We start from the raw sequence: 22,322 nt of genomic DNA on the forward strand, positions 1-22,322 counted from the left end.
CCAAGTTAATTGTCAAAGAGTCCGGAGGAGGTAGGTAACACGTACCTACCTGCCCAGATAAGAGAATGAACGAACGACAGAGTACACCATCATGGACGGTTTGATGGTGCTTTGGCGCAGGCCAAGACACAGGATCGCGTTTCATCCGCCTTCGGCTTTCCGACCAAATCTCTGAACTTGAACATATAGTTTCTTCCGGAGTAATATGCAACCTGACAGCATAGTGCCACTCTTGCTCTGCCCGGAGATACAGGATCCATTATTGGTGCTCAAGTTACCTTCTTGAAGATGCAGGTGGAGCACTCGATTCTGTTTAATCCGTACACGAGCTTGTAAGAACTCGGTGCGCATCGAACAATTCGCGAGCGAAGTACTTGCCTGATCGTGTTAGGCAACTTACCTCCCCGGAACCATCAAGTAGTATGTAACCCGTACATCACATCCCACTAGTAGTCAGTATAAGGATGCCTTCCGTACCCTAGTGTAGACTTCTTACGTACCTCCCTCTAGTTACATGGGTTCACCAAATTGCGTCATTCACCCCGGAGCATCCAAACGATCGATTCGGGGTTTGTGGTGCTGCGGGCCGAGTGGGCCCTCCTTCTCTAAGGGTAAAGTGGTGTTTGCGTGCAGATGTAGGGACACTGCGGGGAGCCCAGGGAGGTCTTCGGGCCAAGCCCTTGCCTTCAGTTACCCATCGCGTCCGCGACGGTATTGGTGCTCTTCAACCCAACATCTGTAACACGACCCTTCCCAAACAAGCCGTGATGGTTACCACTCGGCGCAGCGCACAGCAGCCATTGTCAGAAGAGGACGGGATAAGCTCAGATGCCAGCTCGATACCGGCCGAAACCCCGCCTCGGCGACGTCCATCTACTATCGGAGTTCCCTCGACGCTGAGACCTTCGAGAGAGCCCGCGGCAAGCAACACCAGCCCTACCAAGCGAAAGCATCGTCCGGGTGCCACCACCGAAGGACCGCAACTAAAGCGCCAAAGATCGCCGTTCGATGTCCGAGACACGATTGAGATACAAGGCGAAGATGACGATGTTGATGCGGCCATCAAAGCCACGAGCTTGCGTCCCGCCTCTCGGATCGAGGTCCGTCTCCCAGGCGGCCGCTTGTCACGGGAAGGCAACAGAACCTTTTCGGTGGGCGTCCCATCCGACGGTTCTATCGCCGACATCACCGGTCCCCGCCGCCTTCGTGCTCGGCGTCTAAAGCGGCAAGTACAGTCCGTCGAGGTTTTCGGCGTGATCGATTCTTCACATCCGAGGAGGAAGAAACGTGGCGATGTCCTACCGACTGTTATCCGGGAGGAGCACGAGCCGGACAGCGACTCTTCTCGGGTCCAGCGAGGCCATGCTGCTAAAATGGTGCAAGAGGGGGTTCTTAGTGGCGCAGCCCCCCGGGGATCCGGAGGTAGCCGCGGACTGCAACCCTCCTCGCCGACAAAACCTCCGGCTGATATCTACGATATTCCATCGGACGGCGACTCGGACCAACCCAATCCTGCACCCGCCCGAGCCTCAAGGACAATCAACAACCGGCAGACTCAGAGGCGACGAAAGCCAACAGGGACGTCGCCACGCCGGCCACATTCTCCCATCCGAGATATCATGCTTTCTTCCATCCGCGAAGAGAAGCAATCGCAATCAGCCACTGTTACGGCATCCCGTCATGAAGCTCACCGGACTGCTTCCGGCCGTGGTTCAAATGCTGGACCGCCACGCCTGGGCGAGGAGGTCCAGGATTCAGAGGACAAAATTGGACCAGAAGGAGGTGGGAGTACCGGTAGGGATGCGGAAGGGTCCGTGGATACGGGAGCAATAGAAGAATCAGATGGTTCGGAGTCTGACGAAGCAACGAGGGGGCCAAGCTTGGAAGGGATCCAAGTGCGCCCTTACAGGGACAATGAGCCCACCATTCTCGCATACAGCGAACATCTCAGCAATATGTTGGAACTCATGGGTAGACCAGGCTGGACAGAAGCAGGCCGCAGGTGGATGAAACTGTGCTCTACCATGCCCGACTCCGACGAAGACTCGCCTGCAAGGTCAAGACTTGGGAGGCGAATTTTGAATGATCTCGGCCGCCTGAACGACGAGCTGGACGACATTCCGAATGCGTTGGATCTCGGTCAGCAATCTCAAGCCCTCGCCAGCAGACAGCAGGCACTGAACGGAGCGATATCAAGCGTCGACAAGACAGTGCGGAAGATTGAAAGACGAGCGGGTCCGGCCTCTGATGGCCAGGGAAGCCAAAGTGGCTCACGACTTTCCAGGCGGCTTGCCGATGACCTCACCAAGTGCGTCGTTCCAATGCTTGTTCTCGTGTTGCGCACGGCTTTCGCCATCGGGGTAGACGAGCCCGACGCCGAGGCCACTGACTCAACCCCCCGGAGAGGCGTCTTCACGTGGACTACGGTGCAATACCTGATGGTCATCTTGGCGTGGCTTTCCCGCCTCCGGAGACAGATATCTGGGAACACTAGCCCGGCAGCTGAAGGGAGCGAAACATCCTCCGCTCAGAAAAGAGCCGACCCCGACGACGCGAAGCAAAACCGCGAAAGATTTGGCGTGATTGTCAGGAAGTGGATACAACAGCTCCGGCACGAGGTAGACACCTACAACCAACAAGCTGATCTCAGGCTTGCCCGGCACCAGATGAGAGAGCGGGATAGAAAGATTCGGGAACAAAGGCAGAGAGAGGAAGAGGTAGAGATGGCGGCCGCCAGGCTGCAGGAAGAGGCGTTCCGATTGTCGATGCAGCAGGTGGCAAGCAAGCCTCGTCCCCTGGCTGAGAAGTTCTACAAGGCTACGGCACACTGGGGCCTTCCACCCGCCGGCAGCGGAGATAATACAAGTGGCGCTCGCAACCCGACTCCTTCCGCGCCTCGTTCTTCCAGCTCTTCAATGTTTCTCACCCCTGCGCCAGCGAGACAACAATCTGCCCTACCATCACCCGTGTTGGGTGACCGCCGCTGGTCCGAGTGGGAGATAGATACCTTCCTTTAGACCTTCACCGGACAGAACGGGGATTGATTGCGGCTGGACGTGGTTGCTGAGGGTTTTGGCCGTTCTGTCACGCGAGCCTCGAGGGAACCGGGGAAAAAGAGATGCGGTTTGAAGCGACGGGGCTTCGTCACCGTCCCGGTAGAGGAGACTGGCCGTTTTGCGCGGGCGGGCATTGGAATGCAGAGGGACGCATCTGCTTCATATTTTGGTTGGTGCGCTTTGGCCTCTCGCTATCATGCTGGCGTCGACCGGCCGGCAGGCACCTTGTCGACTCCTTCTTCTGCTTTACCACTGTTACAGAGATACCCTTTGTTATATCATGAAGTTTCTGGAGGCCAATCGCCGGTTGTATGCGGCGGCATTTTCTCCAATCAAGTCTGTCTTTGGATAGTGTGAAGTTGAGATATGTACTTCGGGCCCTGCTCGAGATGGTGGTGCCACTATGGGATTGCGGCCCAACGAAAGAAGCGACACATCACACACTGTTCCTGACAGGATGAGGTCTGGTGCCTTGTATCCTGCGTGCCGCACTGTGAGCGATGCCTAATGCCGCACTTCTGGTGCATGCAAGTTGGGAGTGTGTGTTGACGGCGTGGATGGCACTGGGTCATGGATGACTGCGCTTGTCAATGAGTACAGTACCTAGTTACCGTATTCTCCTTGTTCCACTTCCCCCACTATCTTTGATGGTCTCGGGGTTGCCCAACATGCTGTTCGGTTTGAGAGCAGAGCGTTCCCGGCTAGTAAACCAACTGACCAAGGCTCGCTAACCCGCAGCACAAGGCCAGATAACTGGCCCGCATCCTAGCATTTATTCCGTTGCCCCTCAACGCAGGGCAACTGACAGCACACACACACAGACCTTTCATCGTGCAGTCGACGGTCGGGGTCCAATGCAACGTTCTCAAAGACTTCCCAGTCAAGCATCTGAACAGCGTCGCGGGGACGGACTTCCAAGTCCAATCAGAAGCAAGTGCCATGGCGTTGAAGGCGTGTCCCAAATAACTATCTAAGCGTGACGTTTATCAAAGCGCTGCTGGCGAATCAATGTGAACAAGGCCTCCAGTAACTGTAAAATGCGGCGCTGCAAGGTGAAGGGGAAATAGTTTTGACTGGGTGGCGCAGCTGGGCGAGGGGTAGCTCAATAGCACAGCAACCCTGTCGCAAGAGGCCCCTCCACACCTTCCTTGTAGCTCTTTAGTAGCATGGGCACCAGGGCCCCTGCCGGCTCATCACGCTAAGGCCAGCGCTTTGCCATCTTCGTCACAGCACATGAGCCGGCGGACTCTGCCTCTCTTTTTTCACCTCTCTTCTCTTCGCGCCAACTCAACCGAGAGTCTCTCTCTCCCTGCCTTTCACCGCTGGGCGTTACTGTCGAGAGAGGGAAGCTCGTGGTGTGTAGTTTTTTTTCTTCATTCCCGCATTCCTTTGATCAATTGTCTCTGCGCAACCTGCTGGCTTCTTTCGGCGGTCGTTGAGTTAAGCCAAGCGCCCACCCGGTCCAAGCGTCCTGCATCGCGCGCTCGGAAGCTATTCCTCGGTTTTGGATGGTTTTGGATTGTTGCAGTCTGGAAATAGGAGTACAGACGACAGGGGACAGGTGAGTTGCAGCTTTGTTCTTGACAGCTCCTCCAACCTGTCAGGGGCCCTTGGTGAGCCCGACCATGGACAGAGAAAGCATCTCGATGTTTGAACTTCCTCTTGTCTTGTGGGTATTCCGCCGGAAAATGCATTCATCAAGAGGCTCCATGAGCTCGAAGCTCTTATTATATTATGATTGCACAATGAGAGGCTGTCCCACCCCACACAGCCCGCTTGCTAACGGTTGTATATAGCCAATAGATCCGCTTGTTGCCCATCATATTCCCGGTTCCTCCTCTCTCTTGTGCCCACTGCATTGCCGACGCAGCACATCATGTCCGACGCCGACAGTTTCGAGGTGGTCCAACCTGCGGACGCGTCCGCGTCTGCTCCTGCGACCGAGCCCGCGACCGAGCCCGCACCCGCTCCCGCGCCCGCGCCGGAGGCGGAGCCTGCGTCTCCCGCAGCGTCCGCCACTTCGCCAAAGACGACCACTGAGAAGAAGTCGACGACCGGCACCGCGGCTACAAAACGCACTGCGGCCACTGCTACCTCGGCTACTCGTCGACCTACTGCCGCCGGCACCGCGCCAACCAAGTCGGCCACAGGCTCGACCACGAGCTCGACGGCACGAACCAGTGCTGCCGGCACCGCAAGCAAACCTGCAGCCCGCCCGGCCACCGGCACGACCACGGTCAAGCGCCCGCCGACCGCGGCCTCGACTGTCTCGCATCGGTCTCGCCCTTCCATCTCCGAAGACGAGAAGAAGCGGACGCCGGTTTCCGGCGCAACGGGGGCAGCGCGCCGCACCTCGATTGCGGCCAGCAGTACTCCGAGCTCCCCTAGCAAGCCGAAAACTAATACTACCACCGCCGCCGCCGCCACTGCCGCTGCGAGAAAACCAGCCGCCGCTTCCGGCACTGCTCACTCAAGAACGCCCACGACAAGCTCCCGATCCTCGACGACGGCCTCTGCTCCCACCACGACGACTCGCACGGCAACCAAACCCGCCGCTCCTGGCGCCGTGGCCGAGGTGAAGAAGCGACTCTCGTCGGTCTCGTCAACCACGACCGCTGGTACTGCTCGTCATGCCCCCCGTGCTTCTCTGGCGTCCAACTCGTCCAGCGCCACCACGGTTGCGGTCGAGTCGACCAAGGAGATCGAGGAACTCAAGGCTAAGCTTACATCGAGCGAGTCCGAGATTGCGGACCTGAAGAACCAGATTGCTTCTTCCCAGGAGAAGATCGCTGAGCTCACCGAGAAGGCCGCTGCCGCCGAAGCGGACCAGGCAACAGTGCCTGGAAGCGCCATCAACCAGGAAGCTCTGGAAAGTTTGAAGACGGAACATGCCGCCGAGATTGATGCTCTCAACAAGCAGGTTTCTGAATCCCAGGAGAAGCTCGCTGCCGCCGAGGCTGAGCTGGCTGCCCAGAAGAGCCAGCTGGCCGACGCCACCAGCGCAAAGGAAGCCGCCGAGGCCGAAGTCGCCGGGCTCAAGGCAGCCCTTGAGAGCCTCCAGGCCGAGCAGGAGGCCAAGCTGGGCGAGGCCGCGACGAACTTGGCCAAGTCCACCGACGAGCACGCCGCTAAGCTCGAAGCTCTTCAGAAGAGTCTCAAGGAGGAACACGAGGCAGCTATCGAGGCGCTGAAGGCCAGGCATGCCGAGGAACTACAGGGAGGAAGTGCCACGCTTGTTGCCAACCATGAGAAGGAAATCCAGGAACTCAATGCGAGCCATGAGAATGCCCTGGCCGAGCTGCAGAAGAAAATCGACGATCTCACCTCGAGCCAGGCGGCGCTCCAAGCTGCTCATGAGGAGAAGCTGGCCGCTGAAACCGCGGCCGGAGCAGCCAAGCTTGGGGAACTCGAGGCCGAGATTGCCGAACTCAAAGCCAAGCTTGAGGCTGCGGAGAAGACCGCCGAAGCTGCCAAGGCCGAACTCGAGGAGAAGTCGGCTGCTCTCGCTTCCCTTGAGGCCAAGGTCGCCGAGACGGAGGCCGAGCTCCAGGCCGCCAAAGAGGAAGCTGCCAAGGCTGCCAGCTCGCATGCGGAGCTCCAAAAGCTTATCGACACTCTCACCGAAGAGAACAAGTCAAAGGATGCCACCATCGCAAAGATCAAGGAGGAGACCGCCGCGGCCGCCGACCATCACCAGAAACAGCTCCAGCAGGTCAGTCAGGACTACGAGAACGAGATCGAGAGCCTGCGAGGCGATGCGTTCTTCAAGCGGAGATTCGAGGAGTTGGAGGTCAAGCATAACGAGCTCACCAAGGCCCATGAGGAAGCTGTCGAGAGCCACGCCAAGGCGCTGGAGGTTGCCAGGGCCGAGCTCGAGGCCGCGGTCAAGGCCCTCGAGGCCAAGGAGGCAGAGCACCAGCAGGCCCTGGATGCGCTACAGGCGAGCCATGCCGAGGAGCTGGAGAATGCCAAGAGCCTAGCGAGGCAAGCGCAGGAAGCCAGCGCCGAGGAGATCCAGGCCCTGAAGGCCACCCATGCCAGCCAGATTGATACTCTGAGGGGCGAGAGTGAAGCTAGCCTGGCTAAGGAGCTTGAAGCCCTCAAGGCTAGCCACACCGAAATCCTCGAAAGCCTGAAGAAGGACCATGAGGCAGACAAGGAACGGATCTTGGCCAAGCAGGCTGACGAGCTTGCCGCTGCGAAGGCGGCCGGCGACGAGAGCCACGCTGCTCTGCTGGAACAAATCAAGCAGGAGCTTGAGGCGAAGCATGCCGAGGAGTTGGCCAAGGTGACAGCGCAGCTCGAGACCGCCAGCAGCCTGAAGGAGGAGCTCGAGGCGAAGCACGCCGAGGAAATCGCGAAGCTGACTGCAGAGCTTGGGTCGGTCACCGGTCTCAAGGAGGAGCTCGAGTCGAAGCACGCGGAGGAGGTGGCGAAGTTGGTGGCCCAACTTGAGGCTGCCGGTGGCTTGAAGGACGAGCTCGAGGCCAAGCACGCCGAGGAGATTGCGAAGCTGACGGCTGAACTCGAGACAGCCAGGAGCCTCCAGCAGGAGTTGGAGTCTACTCAGGTCAAGCTCGCCGAAGCCGAAGAGAAGCACGCGTCCGCGATGGCGGCCATCAAGAGCCTGGAAGACGACCACGCGGCCGAGGTGGAGAAGCTGATCGCGATGCACAGCGAGGCCCAGGAGGCCCTGAAGAAGGAGGGCGCCGCGCAGGCGCAGGCTCAGCTACAGGAGTTGCAAGCCAGCCACAACAGCCTGCTGGAGGATCTGACGCGCAAGTCTCAGTCCACCTCGGAGGAGCTGGCCAAGGTCCAGGCAGCCAAGGGGGAGGTCGATGCGGCTCTCGAGGCCCTCAAGGCCGAGCATGCCAAGGTGCAGGAGGAGCTCGACAGTGTCAGCCAGCAGCTCGCGCTGGAGAAGATGGAGAAGTTCACGGCCCGAGCCGAGCTCGATGCCGCCAGGAACGCCAAGCCTGATACTACCGAGCTGGACGCGCTCAAGGAGCAGCTTGCCGCCCTCGCCGCGGCCCACGAGAAGGAGGTTGCCGAGCTCAAGGCGAGCCACGGGAAGGCGCTGGCCGAGGCGAGCGAAGCCTCGAGCAAGGCAACTTCGGAATTGGCGAGCGCTCGCGACGAGATAGCCATGGCCAAGAAAGAGCTGGAGGCCTACAAGGCCGAGGCCGAAGCCAAGCTGAAGACGTCCGAGGCCGACTACAAGGACATGCACGACAGCATGACGCAGCTCGTCGAGGAGGCGCAAACGCTGGCAGCCGAGAACCTGAAGAAACTGGCGGATGCGGAGCAGCAGATTGGCGACGCGGACAAGAGGATCGCCGAGCTCACGGCCCAGCTCAAGATCAAAGACGCGGAGCTGGCCGAAGCTAGGGTATGATCGCATGTCTTCTCTTCGCTCCAAACAATAACAGTTGGCATGTTCATACTGACGGCGGTGGTACAGTCTAAGGCAGAGGCGCCCAAGGGCCTTGCAGCGAGCCGCTTTGCCAACGCGGCCGGTAGCGACAACGACGGCGATGCTGCCAACGAGCCTGCGGAAGGTGAGGCAGAGCCGGATCATTCCTCGGCAGCATTGGCTTCGGTGCGGACAACCCTGGCTTATCACGCAGCTTTTTTATAAATGTACATTCTCTTAGTCTAAGACGGGCGGTGACTAACGAGTCCGGGTTGTTTCTAGCTCGCTAAGATCCAGAAGTCGGTCAGCCAGCTACAGGACTACGACGCCCTCATGGGGCAGCAGCATCATGAGATGCTAAAGTCGATCACCGATCTCAAGCACTAGAACTGGGCTTGAGACGGGGCCGGCCATCAGCCAGAGCCACCGTCAGCCAGAGCCAAGCGTGGGGAATTACACTGCCGTGCCACAACCCGCACCGGGCAATCGCTGTCTGTGGAGCTGTGCAGCAGCAACAGCAGCAGCAGCAGCAGCAGCAGCAGGGAACCGGCGGAAGGGGCCCGTCTTCCTCTTTTGTTTTTCTCTCTCACCTTCACCATCTCTTGCCATGTTCACACCTTGAAATAAGCCGGTTGCCCTGCCACGCGATGTCATGGGCAACCCAGAATTACTTTTTAATGGAAAAGTGGTTTGCGTATCGCCGCTCTTTATATATTTATATATGTATACCCTTTGGCTAGTTGCCCTTTCTCTCTGGAAGAGGAGACGCCTCGCCATGTGCTCGACCATTGGTCAGGGGCTTGTTCTCCGAGTCCAAACATGTACTGTACGTGTATTACAAAAAGGTAATTTGCGCCATGGAGGTAGACAGCGGGCCACCTACTCTGGCAATTAAATGTGATTATCATAACTTTGGGTTGCTGTTAAAGGGCCAGACCGTTGCCGCGCTAAACGCGTCTCTTGGGACTCTACTCGTTTTTCTTTTCTTTCTGTTCTTTTCTTTTCTTCTAAATTAAAAGATTCGACGAATCAACGCAATGATACACGCGGTTTATGGTCACCATGACGCTACAGCTGTACACTTTTAGAGAGAGAAAATCAACCCAGCTCATGGTTACGTCGATCCGAGGAGCATGCGGTTTCCACCGTGTGGTAGGCCAATTCACACGTACTGAGTTCAAGCCACACCTCACATGCGCCTCATGAATTCAAGGTAGGGGTAGCCTTGATTCCCCGCTTTAACTTTCTGTGAGCCCGCAAGAACTTTTCCGCTCGCCGAAACGCGGTGAAAACTCCTTCCAGTTCCGTTCCCTCTTTGATCGGAGCTGTCAGTTCTTCCGCAGCGACGAATAATCCCAGATCCAGATCCGACTGGGAATAGTTTCCTGGCCAAGCTAAGGTACGTTTCAGGCCTTGTTTGTTTTTCCAATGGCTCCATCCGCGCGTTTCCACCGGGGCCGCATCGCATTCTCTCTCTACGCAGAACACAAAAGGATGGCATGGCCCGGGAGGGGCACTTACCGGTGTCGTCGCCATGCTGTCGGCGTCCCAATTGTCAATTGTCGCAAAACACCATGTTTTTTTTTTCGATGTCCGCACTTCTTGATAGCAACAATCAATTGACCGAGCGGCTGGTCCGGTCGAGTGATCTCGCTGCTAGTGGTTGCTAATACATAGTCCAGTGTAGCGTGGTAGATTGCCCACTAAGGTTTTTTTTTTTTTTTCCCTGCAGCCGGTTAGTCGTACTTGTCGCGTTCGTCAGGGAGTGCGCAAGTTTTCAGGGCGTCTCCGTCCAAGGAAGCTCGCCAGGTGTTGAACATTTGCGCATCTGCTTTCTTGGTATCCCCGACGCATTCTCTCGTCACTTGGCGTCCCGCCATGGACGACAAGAAGGACGCCCCGGAGGCAGAGGATGGCGCCGTGATGCAGCAGAGTTATCCCTCTCCCATGGTCGACAGCACAGAGGCCCAGTACTATGAGCAGCTCGCCCAGCACCGAGAGCTCGAACCCCAGATGGACCAGCAGGGGCCCCAACAAGAACATCAGGCGCTCCCCGCCATGTCCGAGCACCACGAGCACCACGAGCACCACGAGCTGCACCGGCTCCAGGAACTCCAGGACTCCCCGGCATCTCAGCAGCACAATTCCCGCCCGCCCGTGAGCGCCGATGAGCTACAGCTTGCCGCCCAGCTCACCCAAGGCCTCGCGCCCATTATGGCTGCCGCCGTCCAGGACCAGGGACAGGACCAGCAGCCGATGCAGCCCCAAGACGGACAGGAGGGACAGGTGCAGCCTCAGGAGGAGCCAAACCTCCAGGAGCAGCTCGAGGCGTCGCTGCAGAACCACGAACGCGAAATGCAGTCTCACGGGCACGAGCTCCAGAACCACAACCACGAGCTTCCGAGCCACCACGAGCTCCAGGAGGTCATGCAACACCCGGGCCAGCCTCCGCAGCACCACTACGGACAGAACCCGGCGCCGCAACCCCACCTCCCTCACCACATGTCCATGGAACACCTTCAGGCGCACGGTCAGTACCAGCTGCCCGACGCCACCCCGCCCCGGAAACGGTCCAAAGTGTCGCGCGCGTGCGACGAGTGCCGCCGCAAGAAGATCAAGTGCGACGCCCAGTCGGACGCCACCGACCAGCCTTGTTCCAACTGCCGCCGCTCAAACGCCCAGTGCTTGTTCAGCCGTGTGCCGCAGAAGCGTGGGCCAAGTAAAGGGTGAGTGAGTTCCGGCCCGACTTCTCGCTCGACCGGGCCTATCCAATCTCTCTTTTTTTTTTTTTTTCTTTGCCAAAAGGGGAGCAGCCGCTGACTCGCCCCGCCCCAAAGGTACATCAAGGAACTGGCGGACCGCCTCAACATGATCGAAGGTCGGCTCAACACCAACGCCGACGGTCTGGAGAGGAGACAGTCCAGCGAGGCATTTGCATCTCCAGGAACGGGCGACGACGGCAGGAAGCGGCCCTTCTCTAGCATTTCTGGCGGCGGGACATTCCAAACCCCGTCCCCGAACAGGATATCACCCGCCTTCATCCTACCCTACCCGCCACCACCCCAGGTTCCGCCAAATCCGCCTGATCTGGCCATGAAGCAGGCGACACCAATACAGTTTTCTGGCGCGGCGGGCGATGTGAGCCCGGAAGGCCAGCCCGAGATGATGGACGGCATCTCGCAGAACGGGCTGCCTCCCGGGTCGTCGCATCAGGCTGAACAACTGCCCGAGATTGACGACGCCGTCTTCAACCGGTACGTGATACACAAAAGCGTTATGGGGACCCAACCCACAGTGCTAGAGCTCAGCCGACGACTAATGGGTTTGCCCCAGCTATCTCGAGGTCATCCACCCGACCTTTCCGGTCCTGGCAAGCAGCAAAGCTAGGGTACAATCTCTGGTGTGGCAGTCGCCTCCTGGCCTTCAGAATGCCTTCTACAGCGCATTCTTTTCCATGGTCAAACACTTCCTCCCCGGTCCGATCGGCCAGGCGGACGGTGACCCTGCCATCACATGGCGCCTGCTCACCGAGTGGGAAGCCGAGCGCAGGCCACGCTCTTCCGTGACCGACCTGGTCCGTCTCCAGACTCTAGTCATGGCTGCGATCTCTGTGGACTTCCAGGGGCTTGCGCCCGCCAAGGGTCAGCTTCGCGCCCCGTCGAAAGCCGAGATCCTTGGTCGAGCCGTTGGGCTCGGTTACTCGATGGACATCTACCGATGGCCGGTCGACCCGGATCCGAATTCCGAACTGGACCTTAACTCGGATGACAACGTCGCGTTGCGGGCCTGGTGGGTGCTGGTCATGTTAGACCGGTGGCACGCTCTCGCGATGGCCAAGCCTCCCCTGATTGCCGATCAGGCTGGCGTGGCTCGGCCGGGCCTGAAGCACATCGTAGGAGAGGCTGTCTACGCGTTGATACGTAAGTTGTCCGTCTGGAGGAGGGCGGTGCGGCCTTCCTCATGGCCCGGTTTCCTTCTTGACTGACCGGGACTGACAGGCATGTCTTACATCCTCGCGCTTGCGTTGCCCATCGCCATGGACCCCGTGAGCGACCCCATGACGCAGCAGGGCGCATCCCTTGGTCGGATGGCTTCCGGCATCAGCCACATCATGAACTGGGTCTTCCCGACCGAACGCACCGACTATGTGCTCGACCTGACCTATTGGCACATCAGGCTCGTGTCGGAACTTCTGTCCCCTGATCTGCCGGAGCGGCCCGGCAACATCCTCCAGGCCGCCAAGTACCTGGTCGGGCTCCTCTTGGCCAAGAACGACCTCGTCAGTCCGATCACCCACCACTTCGTCATCCTTGCGGCTCTCGGCCTGCTGGAATCCCACCGCTTCCCCGACGCCCGCGAGGAGGCCTCCCGGCTTACCAAGGACTTCCTCGAATGCCCCATAGCAGCCTCGCCATTGAACGGCGCCGTGCGTGACAAACTCGCCGAGCTCCAAGCTCGTCTGGGTGCGGCCGAGCCAAATGCCACCGCTACTGCTCCTACCACCACCAGTCAGAACCTGCAGCAACTGGCGGATCTGGCAACTGCGGTGGACGGGTCCGCCGCCCCAACTGTCGCCGCAGCTACCGCGCCTACGACAACGTCGGTTGCTCCGAATGAGCACCTGACCGACGAAGCCGCCGCTGCCGCCGCCGCCGCCGCCGCCGCCGCTACTGCTATGAAGGCGGAGGAAACAGGGGAGAATAGGCATGTCCAGCAGCAGGAGCCGCAACAGTCGGAGTCAAAGCAGCAACAACAACAGCAACAACAACAGTCACCAGAACAACAACAACCAGAACAACAACAACCACAACCACAACCACAGCAGCAACAGCAACAGTCACAGCAGCAACCAGAGGTAGATGTGCGCGCGATATTGAGACGGGGGTACCTCACTTGGTTCGATGAGCCAAAGGATGTCGGGATAATCGTCTAGGAACGCAATCTACCGCGTCCAGTGAAGAAGGTCCCAGGTCACTGCTCCGTCTACTCAGTGACGGCGCAGAGCAATCGAATGGTGCGCATTCGCCTTCACAACCGCTGCTCGGGGTCGGTGGCTAGTTGAGCCTGTTGCGCTCTCTTATCCTAGAGCAACAACGAAGCAGGGTGGGGTTAGTAAAAGGGGTTATGATACCCGTGCCGTGCCAGACGATGTTTTGGAGAGGGTATGTTTGCTCGGCACTGTCCGTTTTCTAATTGTGATCGATTGAGAGCAGCGGTTGTATTGTATTCTGTCGTATACCCGGATCACAGGAAGAGGTAATGGATATGCAACGGCCATTGAATAGGACACAAGGCGTCGTTTTCGGATCAAAACGGGCCGGTCTGTTGTCTCCTCTTGTGTTGCCCTGCCGTTAAGGCTTGCACCTTGCGACTCCTTGCTCCAGTAATTTCTTGGCCTCCTCTCTGTTTCCTTCCAACCCCTGTTGTTCCATAGTCCGGGAACTTCATTGTTTGATACCCTTGATATTGGTTTCACTATCCGTTCTTCGCACCGGAAAGCCATACAGGGACCTCACAAAAAAAATAAAAATAAAAATAGGCTCGAAGGCCCATGACCACCGTGTCCCATGTCCGGAATCTGCCGTCCCCGGCTCCTCTAGCCGAGGAGAAACAAGAACCATTACTCCGTACGGAGTAGCCCATACTACGTACTTCGTACAGCAGCACCAAAACAAGCTGGCAAACCCCGGACGACCGGACCATGAAGTCAGCTCCACGTAGGCCTTGACGAGCCAACCCAATGGCTCTCTCTCTTTCTCTCTCTCTCTACGACTCGACAAGTCAACCCGGCCCACACATAATTGGTTACATTTTTTACGCCCATCCTTGTATCCATAAAGATGCACACACACACGCACACCACCGCCACCATCACCACCAACATACAAGACTTTCCCCAGCTGGGCCAACCCACCTGACAGCTCAAGGGTTCACAAAATCATCGATTGCACCCCGCATGCCATGGCATGTCATGCCACCCAAGCACATCGCCTATGTACGTATTTATGTAGGGGGGGACCAATGGCGCCGCCAGCTTCGCACCGCGCTAGAACCGGACAGCCCCACCGCAACATGCAGCACGCCCGCCCGCACGACCGGCCGGTAAGGTGCGTCGTGTAATCCGTAGTGTAAGCATAAAGCATAGGGAAGAAAATCAACCCAACTAGTTACCCGGTGGTTAGTGCTGACTAATTAGTTCAGAACTACCACCTGTCTCCCGACAGGTGGGGCCAAAACCCCCGGACATGCCAATATTGCCGGACAGGTAGTATACACGTCCAAATACATGTCCAATTTTACCAGTCAACTCCCTATACTCGAAGACATAACCATTGGCAGATAGAAAGGAAGTCCTAATCCCTTGGTCAGCTAAGAAGCTGTTGTTAGAAGTCAAACTCCTATCCCCTGAGCGCCCTGGGATATAGATTGGCGGCATGTCTGTAATGTCAATTGACGACAGCGACGATGATAGATTTGACTTCACAGATAGTAAAGATAAGCAGGAGGAGGATAGCGAGTCACTATCTCTGTCTAGGGTCAAGAAGGAGTCACTATATATAGCCATCATCAAGGATATCATGAGGTTCAAGAAGCGACACGCCCGCAAGTCAGCAGTAGCCACGCCAGGGATAGCAACACCAGGGATAGCAACGCCAGGGACAGAAGATAATAACCATCGCCAGGAGGCTGAAAGAGAAGGCATTACCACGATTAAGAGCGATAGGGATAAGGAGTATAATACAGAGGGAGAGTGAGACGAAGGCGAGTCATATGACCAATTGTTCGACTAATTACAACCGGGTGGAATTAAATTTTACTACGTTTTTAAGCTTTTCAGAACCCAGTTTATAATTAGACTATTTACAGCTATTTGAGGCTACTGTTACGAGGGTAATTGAACTTGATGGCATGTGTCCGGCTATATTGGCATGTCCGGGGGTTTTGGCCCCACCTGTCGGGAGACAGGTGGTAGTTCTGAACTAATTAGTCAGCACTAACCACCGGGTAGTTCCGTAACCACCCGGAAAACGGATGAGAAAAAGTGAGGCTGCCGCGCTTGGATGCGATGCGACGCCCGTCGACAACCGACCCGAACCGACGGATCGTTGCGATTCGGTCGATGGCTTCGGATGTGTGAGGTGCAGGGGGACGGCTGGTTGGTCGAACCTCGAAATAAAAAATGAAAAATGAAAACGAAAACGTTCCGTCTTTGCATTCGTTGCAGGTCGCAACCAAGAAGCACTAAGGATGCACGTAATCCATACAGGTCATAGCTACCTTATGGCATACCCCAGAAGTCCCTTATTATGGATAACATATAAAGTACTTACTGTACTCCGTACGGAGAGAAGTTAATCCCTAGGGATTATGTATGATACACCACACCCACCACCTCAGGGACAAATCGGCAGAGCTTACACTAGTGTAGTGTAGTGTAGTGTAGTGTAGAGCGGGGCGTGGGTCCTGCCCCAGAATATGTCACCGGGCAGTCCAAGTCCCCCCCGCTAGGCTTCTCCTGGAAACTCCGTACACCAAGGTACACTAATGTAAGGCTACTACACCCTCTCGGTTACGCAGTTATAATCCGTACACTATACCCTAAGATCGGGAAACAACGGATTGCGCCGATCAGGAGATCGACCTTAGCGCAGCAAATATCTAACTGCCAAGATTACCTACAGTGTAGTAGTGTGTAAGCAAAAACCTGGGTTTCCTCTCGAGAACTAATACGGCATATGTACCGGGTGAAACACGTTGTTGTGTTTTAATATATATATATATATATGTATAAAGCCTCATTAGTATCAACAATGAAGAGATCAAAGCTGTACATACAAACATAATAATTACTTGTGTGCTTACTCTGTCGTGTATTCGTATGTTGTGTGCTTAATTCGCTTCATTCATAAAGTGCGAGGGACCGAACCCCGAAAGTGGACCGGGACCAGGCTCAGACGCAGTCGCTCGCCGCTTCGAACCGTTCTCAAAATCATGGCAGTTTGGATTCCATATAGTTAATCCGTACACTTCACCCGCCAGTCGCCGCAGTATTGCCGCGCAGTGCCGAAAGAATCTCCCAAAAAAAGGCCGAGCTTTGCCCGGTTGGGGCGACCTGGCGGGGACTCCGCATGGCCTGCGTTTCCGCCAAAGTCGCCCGATCTAGGCACGCACGGCACGCAAAATGAAAGGAATGTGTCACCGAGATACCGGGGCGGATCGGCACGAGCGGCACGTTTCAACCACGTCCATCCTCCTCCTCCCCCTTTTGTAGATCCAACAAACGACGGGTCACCGTGTCATTAAACCAACCAAACCTGCGACAAGTGGGGTTGGCTCAGCTCACATATACCGAGTGCGGATACTAGCAATGCTGGAGCCAGCCAGCGAGTCGAGTCAATCCAACCCAACAAGAAGTGTCAGTTCTATTCTTCTGTCTTTTCTTAACTTGAACGTTTTGATGTGCTGCTTATTCTCTTCTTCTATCTGTGTCTGTGCCACCCATCCATACTCGCAGCTTTCTTCTATGAGCCCCACATCGTCATGGTCGAGTGGCAAATGACCAGTGTAGCAAGATAGGCAGTTGATGGGATGGTCGTCCGAGACCATCCAAGCCGGCGCGAAACGTAAATGCGGAAGGCATATATGCCGTCCAGGAATTCAAATAGCCACACAAGTGTAACAGCAGGTCATCGCAAAAATTTCGATGCCTCAGAGCACACACCCAGAAAGCGAAACATGCCTCTCCCATCGACCCCAATTTTTTTTTTCCTTTGCCTCTCTCAGTAACGCCCAGAACGCACGTGGCCGGCCAGATCGTGACGAGGTAACCCCAGAGGAGATCAAGGACCAGGCGGTACATGTATGAACCATATGATGCAGATACATAATAGGGACAAGAGAAATCATCATCATGTCGTTCGACTATCATGACCGAACAAAAAGGAAAGTTAAGTTTTTTTTTTCTGTTTGCATCAAGAAAGAAATGGTATTTCCCCTTCTGCGCCAGGTTGTTGGAAGAGAATGTGCTCCCGAGATCGCTGCCGCGTCGCCTTGCTTCTTCATGTATATGAGCTTGTGATCGCAGGGGGGACGCATTCTGGTGGCCCAAGAAAAAGGTAGGTGTGTGTGACACCAAGAACGCGTATCGAATCCAAGCCATGGCCCCAGACCTGACCGACCGGAAGAACGTTCCCTGAGAGCTAAAGGAGCACAAGGCCGTATATCTCGGTCGGTAACGGGTATCACCGTGCATCACTGGCTGTCCCAGAACGACGCCATGTTGCTTTCTGTGGGTGACTCGGTCAGGGTCGGCATGCCGAAATCGTTCATCCAAAGACCCGAGTCATCGTCTAGCGACGTGAGACCACCAAAGCCGGGCGCGCTGGTGGTGAGCAGAGTCGGGTCGTCACCGGCCGCGGTTGCAGGCGTCGGCACGAATTTGCTGGCATCCTTCTTCATGTAGCTAAAGTCGTCCACGTCAAGGTTGGTGAGGTCGGGGGCGGAAAGCAAGTCAACGGCCGGCTGGCCGAACCCGTACCCGCTGATCGAAGCGCTGCTCTGGAACGTGTCGAACTCGTCGAGCGGGTTCGACAAGAAGTCCTCCGCCTCCGAAACCTCGCCAGACGTCGAAGTGGTTGTCGTCATGGTGGGAATCTCGGACCCAGTAAAATCGAACCCGCCGTAGCTTTGCGGTTGGCTGTAGTTCGAGGGCGCAAAGTCGGCAGTCTTGCCGGCAAGCTCGAGGCCCTCGTAATGACTCCAGTCCACCGAAGCCGCGCTCAAACCGGCGCTGAACATGGGCTGCTCGTAATCCGACAGGGCGCCAAAGAAGTCGGCGCTGTTCGGGATGTACGGGGGGTACTTGATGCCCGACAGGTCAAGGGGCGGCAGTTGCCCGTTGAGTTGGGCAAACGAGGAGGAGCCCTCCAGCAAAGGAGACGTGGCCTCCGACTTGACTCGGCGTTGCCTCTGTGCGATCGCCTCGCTGCTGCTATCGCTCCCGGTGGCGGGTGCAGGATCGCCGACCGCACCAGCGCCAAAGAGATCGTCCATCGATCGGTTTTTCATCCTGCCCGCGTTGGACATCGAGTGGCCGCGGTTGAGATTGTACGGTCCGCATTTCTGCGAGGCTTTGGCGTGCTTGTACGTCGGCTTGTGATGACCATTGGCGTCGAAAGACAGAGAAGCATCCGAGTTGGTCGTATTGGCGCGGCGTCTCACACGGGAGCCTGCCTTGGCAATCTTGGTCTGGGATGGAACGGGCTCGTCCGAGTCCGACTCGGGTACCGTGTCCAGCTTGGGTTCCCTCTTGCATGCGCAGGTGCAGCGGCCGCCATGGTTACAGCAGCAGCTTTCTGCAAACAGAGGTCAGGAGTCAGAGGAGCAGAGCCCTTGATCAATTAGACGCGACAATGCTCACCCTTGTGACCCTCCACTACCGGTCTCAAGTGCACGCACTTTTGCGTCTTCTCGCCGCAGTCGCACTTCACGTGCGCCGAGCGCGACTTGCGCATTGCCCGGCAATGTTGGCATTGCGAAACCGGCCTCCCCTTCTTGTTGATGTGCTGGAGCGGCCGATCTGTAAGCAGCGGTTAGCTTCCTCATACCGTCCTCGTCACCCCGCGGCAGACAATTGGAGACGAGCGTCCATCGATGTTGGAGCCACCGAGGGGAAAAGGGGGTGGGCGGCCAGGGGTAGCGGAAGCCCCCCCGGCTACAATGAAGCTTGTCGTGTGCTGCAGCTCTGCTGCGGAACTTCCGCTGCCCCTCGGTTACAGCGGGCCAAGCCAAGCAACCAACGCGCCCAAGCGCTGCAACCATTGGGAAAAAAAAAAACGGCGACTGCATATGCAAGGGATCAATGGCGAAAATCACTCACCATGATGCTGGCAGTTGCTGACACGATGGCCTCGCACGCAGGCCTCGCAAGCCCACTTTTCACCATCGATGAGCATCGCGAATGAGTCGCACGACGGCGTGTTGCTGAGAAGACAGGGCCAGTAGTATTGCGGGTTCGGAACAACGTCCGGAGTGAACGCTTCGCTGCGGTGTCGCAAAAAGGGCGGGCGACGACGGCTGTCGGGGCTGCGAAGCCGACAGGGGAAAAAGAAGCAAAGCTTTCGGAAACGCCCGCGCGCGCGACGGGTTCGAGACAGGAGAGGGTCGCAGAATGCACCGCCTATAGGGTCATTGCTGGGGGTAACGCCCGCCCAAAAACATCGGTACAGGATGCCGATGACTCCGGAACGAAGCCAAAACCAAACTGTTGTCGTCGAGAAACTCGAAAGGGCCAAAAGCCGGCTAGGAAAAGAAATAAAAATAATGTGGGTTGAGTGGAGATTTTGGGGGGTAAGCTGCTGGTCGAGGTCGTTGACGGCTGCCCGGTGGAGACGGGGCGCAAAGGTACCTGTTGTAAGTCGGCTACTTCGGGCTGGTGGGACAGGAACTCCGAGGAGGACGGGGCGCGATGCGCGGCCGGAGAGTGGTCGCACGATGTGGGGATCTCAGGGCAATGGCCGAGAGGCGGGATTGCCCAACGTCGGAAGAGTTCGCCTTGCGAGCCGGCTGAACCCTTAGGTCAGCAAATCGCTTTTGGCCGAGTTATGCAGCGCCAACCGACAAGCGAAACACAAGTCGCTGGGCAACTGATGGCACCAACGGCACTGACGGCACGGCTTACCAACTGGGTGACGATGCCGACCAGCCGGGGCAACCGCGAAACAAGGTCGACGGGCGGGCTTCTTCCGCAAAAGGGTTTGTTGGAGGCTACCTAGCTGGAGCTACTTCGGCCCAGCATGACGTGCAGGGAACAGAAGAGACCAGCACGAGCTCTGGTACGTGCGAGTGGTCAAGGTAGGCAGGTGGATCTTGTGCTACTGAGGATAAGAGCGCCGTCGGGCAGGGGCAGAAACGTTCTTGATGAAAGCGAAACTGAAAGCTTCGCAGGAGTGCGAGGCTCCGGACCGGCTGCGGAGGATGGTGGGCTCCTTATTAATAAGTGTCGGCCCGGCGTGGGACACTGCCCTGAGCGCGCTTCATCATCAGGGTCGTCGTGGGATCCCACATGCGGATGTGGATGCTTCGCGAAACGGGGCGCTAGGATGGATGGATGGAAGGGTGCGGGTTGTCGACAGGCTTGTGGCTGCCCTGGCCGAGCGAGCAGGCCAAGGTCGGGTGCTGAGTGACGAAACGGGAACCAGATTGGGACAAGCTGCCAACGTGCTGCTGCTTGGCGGAAAAGGGCGGGGGGGGGGGGAATGTTTTAGGGTTGGAGAAAAGGTAACCAAGATACAAGTATCCGTACATACTACATACAACGACTTACAAGTCCGGTAGTAGCATAATCCGTACCCCTTCAGCAGTGCCAGACATTGCTGACGCTGTTGTACGAGTTACGGCGTTGCACCTGACGGAATGAACCGCTGACCACTGGAGACAGAGCACAAGATAGTTGACTGCTCTGTTACTGCCGTTCCCGACAAAGAGCGTCGAACGGTCGCGGTCTATTTGTTTTTGTATGCACATGTACCGTCCTGTACAGTACTTTACTGCTACGCGGTCTAGTGGTAGTAGACGCAGTGTTAGTACACCAGTAGGCGAATGACGGGTTTCGTGGGCTTCTTTGATGGACAGCGATGAGATGGGGCTTGACTGACAAGGGGCCCGGCGAAAAGTCGGGCCCTAGCGGCGTGGGCGCTGTGTTTAACTATGGTGAAGACTGGAAGAGGGCAAGGGCAATGGAACCTCATGGGGGCTGGCGAACGTGATAGGCGGAGGCTCCATTGGAGGAAACGAGGAGTGCAAACCCCAATGTGCTCCTGCCCCGAGCGTCGGCTCCCACTTGCCTCCCGCAGTGGGCTCCTTCTGGACTCGGTCTGCTTTTTCGGCTTGAAATGCTATCTGCACAGGGCAACTGCGCAAGAATCAGGATTGTGCATTCCAGCCTTCCGGCCACCCCACCTCCCACTTCTTGTCGAGGTTGCCCAGCTGATTCAGGCATGGCCGGGAATCCCCGGAGTCTCCGATGCGTGGAAGGCACGGGAAAGACTGCCACGTTCTTCTGCCTTCACTTGCCCATGTCATCGCTGGACTGTTGCTGGCTCTTACTAGCGGTACGAAGTACACTTCGGATTCGAGCTGCACTTGACGAAAGGCTCGGTGTCATCACGGGGACTCTGAGAAAGACCCTAGTTGTGAGTGGGGTGTCCGCCCGCTTCCAGAGCCTCCCCATGGCGGGCGCTTCCTGAGACACTGGTAAACGCCCCAATCGAAAGGCAGCAAGCCCAACGAGTTGCATCTACGGATTGCCTAATTAAGTAGATACGGTATGTACGGATTACATACTGCGTAGTCTAAACAGACGTGGCTGGCGCAATTCCTGGAACCATTTTGCCCTCCTTCGAAAACGACTTTGTGCGTTCCCTAATACTAGTAGTAGTAGTAATACTAAGGTGATGTATCCATGTCCATGGATCAGGTTATAATTAATGCATCCCGGACGGTACCTGCCTGTGCACTCACTGAGATATTGTACGGACGTACACAAGCTGTTCACGATTCTTCCAAGCATGCCTGGGCAAGTGCGCACACAGGGGTTTGCTCCTTGGCTCCGATGCTCTAGCACGTCACAGGACAGGTCACCACACCGAGCAACCGGAAGAGCATCCAGCTTGACAAGTCAGATCCCGGTTCCCAGAAGCGCATGCTACAATTGCAGCTGTCAAGTTCGGTAGGCCCACGAATGTCGTGGTTCGTAACACAATGTTTCTAGCTACCTTCCTAGCCAACCTGCTCTTCGGATTCACGCCGGCGACTTGAAACTCGAGTCCTCCTGGAAGCGCTCGTGACATTAT

General features: G+C 56.9%; 4 protein-coding genes across 4 annotated transcripts; 3 read left to right on the forward strand and 1 right to left on the reverse strand.

The window, feature by feature from the left end:
• The first annotated feature begins 759 nt into the window (after positions 1 to 759).
• Positions 760 to 3,376, forward strand: P884DRAFT_262872 (uncharacterized protein). The gene has a single exon (XM_069441698.1). The coding sequence runs from the start codon at positions 768 to 770 to the stop codon at positions 3,015 to 3,017; it is 2,250 nt and encodes a 749-aa protein (XP_069295177.1). The 5' UTR covers positions 760 to 767; the 3' UTR covers positions 3,018 to 3,376.
• Positions 3,377 to 4,596: 1,220 nt separating this feature from the next.
• On the forward strand, positions 4,597 to 8,729 carry P884DRAFT_61767 (uncharacterized protein). The gene is made up of 2 exons (XM_069445989.1): positions 4,597 to 4,617; positions 4,853 to 8,729. Exon 2 carries the CDS (start codon positions 4,933 to 4,935, stop codon positions 8,449 to 8,451), a length of 3,519 nt encoding a protein of 1,172 aa, XP_069295178.1. The 5' UTR covers positions 4,597 to 4,617; positions 4,853 to 4,932; the 3' UTR covers positions 8,452 to 8,729.
• Positions 8,730 to 10,347: 1,618 nt separating this feature from the next.
• On the forward strand, positions 10,348 to 13,402 carry P884DRAFT_207355 (uncharacterized protein; the record flags this gene model as incomplete). Its single annotated transcript, XM_069438784.1, has 4 exons — positions 10,348 to 11,195; positions 11,307 to 11,723; positions 11,803 to 12,389; positions 12,468 to 13,402. 4 exons carry the CDS (start codon positions 10,348 to 10,350, stop codon positions 13,400 to 13,402), a joined length of 2,787 nt encoding a protein of 928 aa, XP_069295179.1.
• Positions 13,403 to 17,721: 4,319 nt separating this feature from the next.
• On the reverse strand, positions 17,722 to 19,424 carry P884DRAFT_279648 (uncharacterized protein; the record flags this gene model as incomplete). Its single annotated transcript, XM_069443337.1, has 3 exons — positions 17,722 to 18,824; positions 18,890 to 19,048; positions 19,349 to 19,424. The coding sequence occupies 3 exons, from the start codon at positions 19,422 to 19,424 to the stop codon at positions 17,722 to 17,724; spliced, it is 1,338 nt and encodes a 445-aa protein (XP_069295180.1).
• Positions 19,425 to 22,322: the final 2,898 nt, after the last annotated feature.

This window comes from Thermothelomyces heterothallicus, assembly GCF_042370625.1.
Source record: "Thermothelomyces heterothallicus CBS 202.75 unplaced genomic scaffold P884_scaffold_23, whole genome shotgun sequence".
Taxonomy (NCBI): Eukaryota; Fungi; Ascomycota; class Sordariomycetes; order Sordariales; family Chaetomiaceae; genus Thermothelomyces; species Thermothelomyces heterothallicus.

Excerpts from the sequence above, each read along its gene's own strand:
- P884DRAFT_262872 (XM_069441698.1), top strand. The coding sequence starts at position 768 with ATGGTTACCACTCGGCGCAGCGCACAGCAGCCATTGTCAGAAGAGGAC.
- P884DRAFT_61767 (XM_069445989.1), top strand. The coding sequence starts at position 4,933 with ATGTCCGACGCCGACAGTTTCGAGGTGGTCCAACCTGCGGACGCGTCC.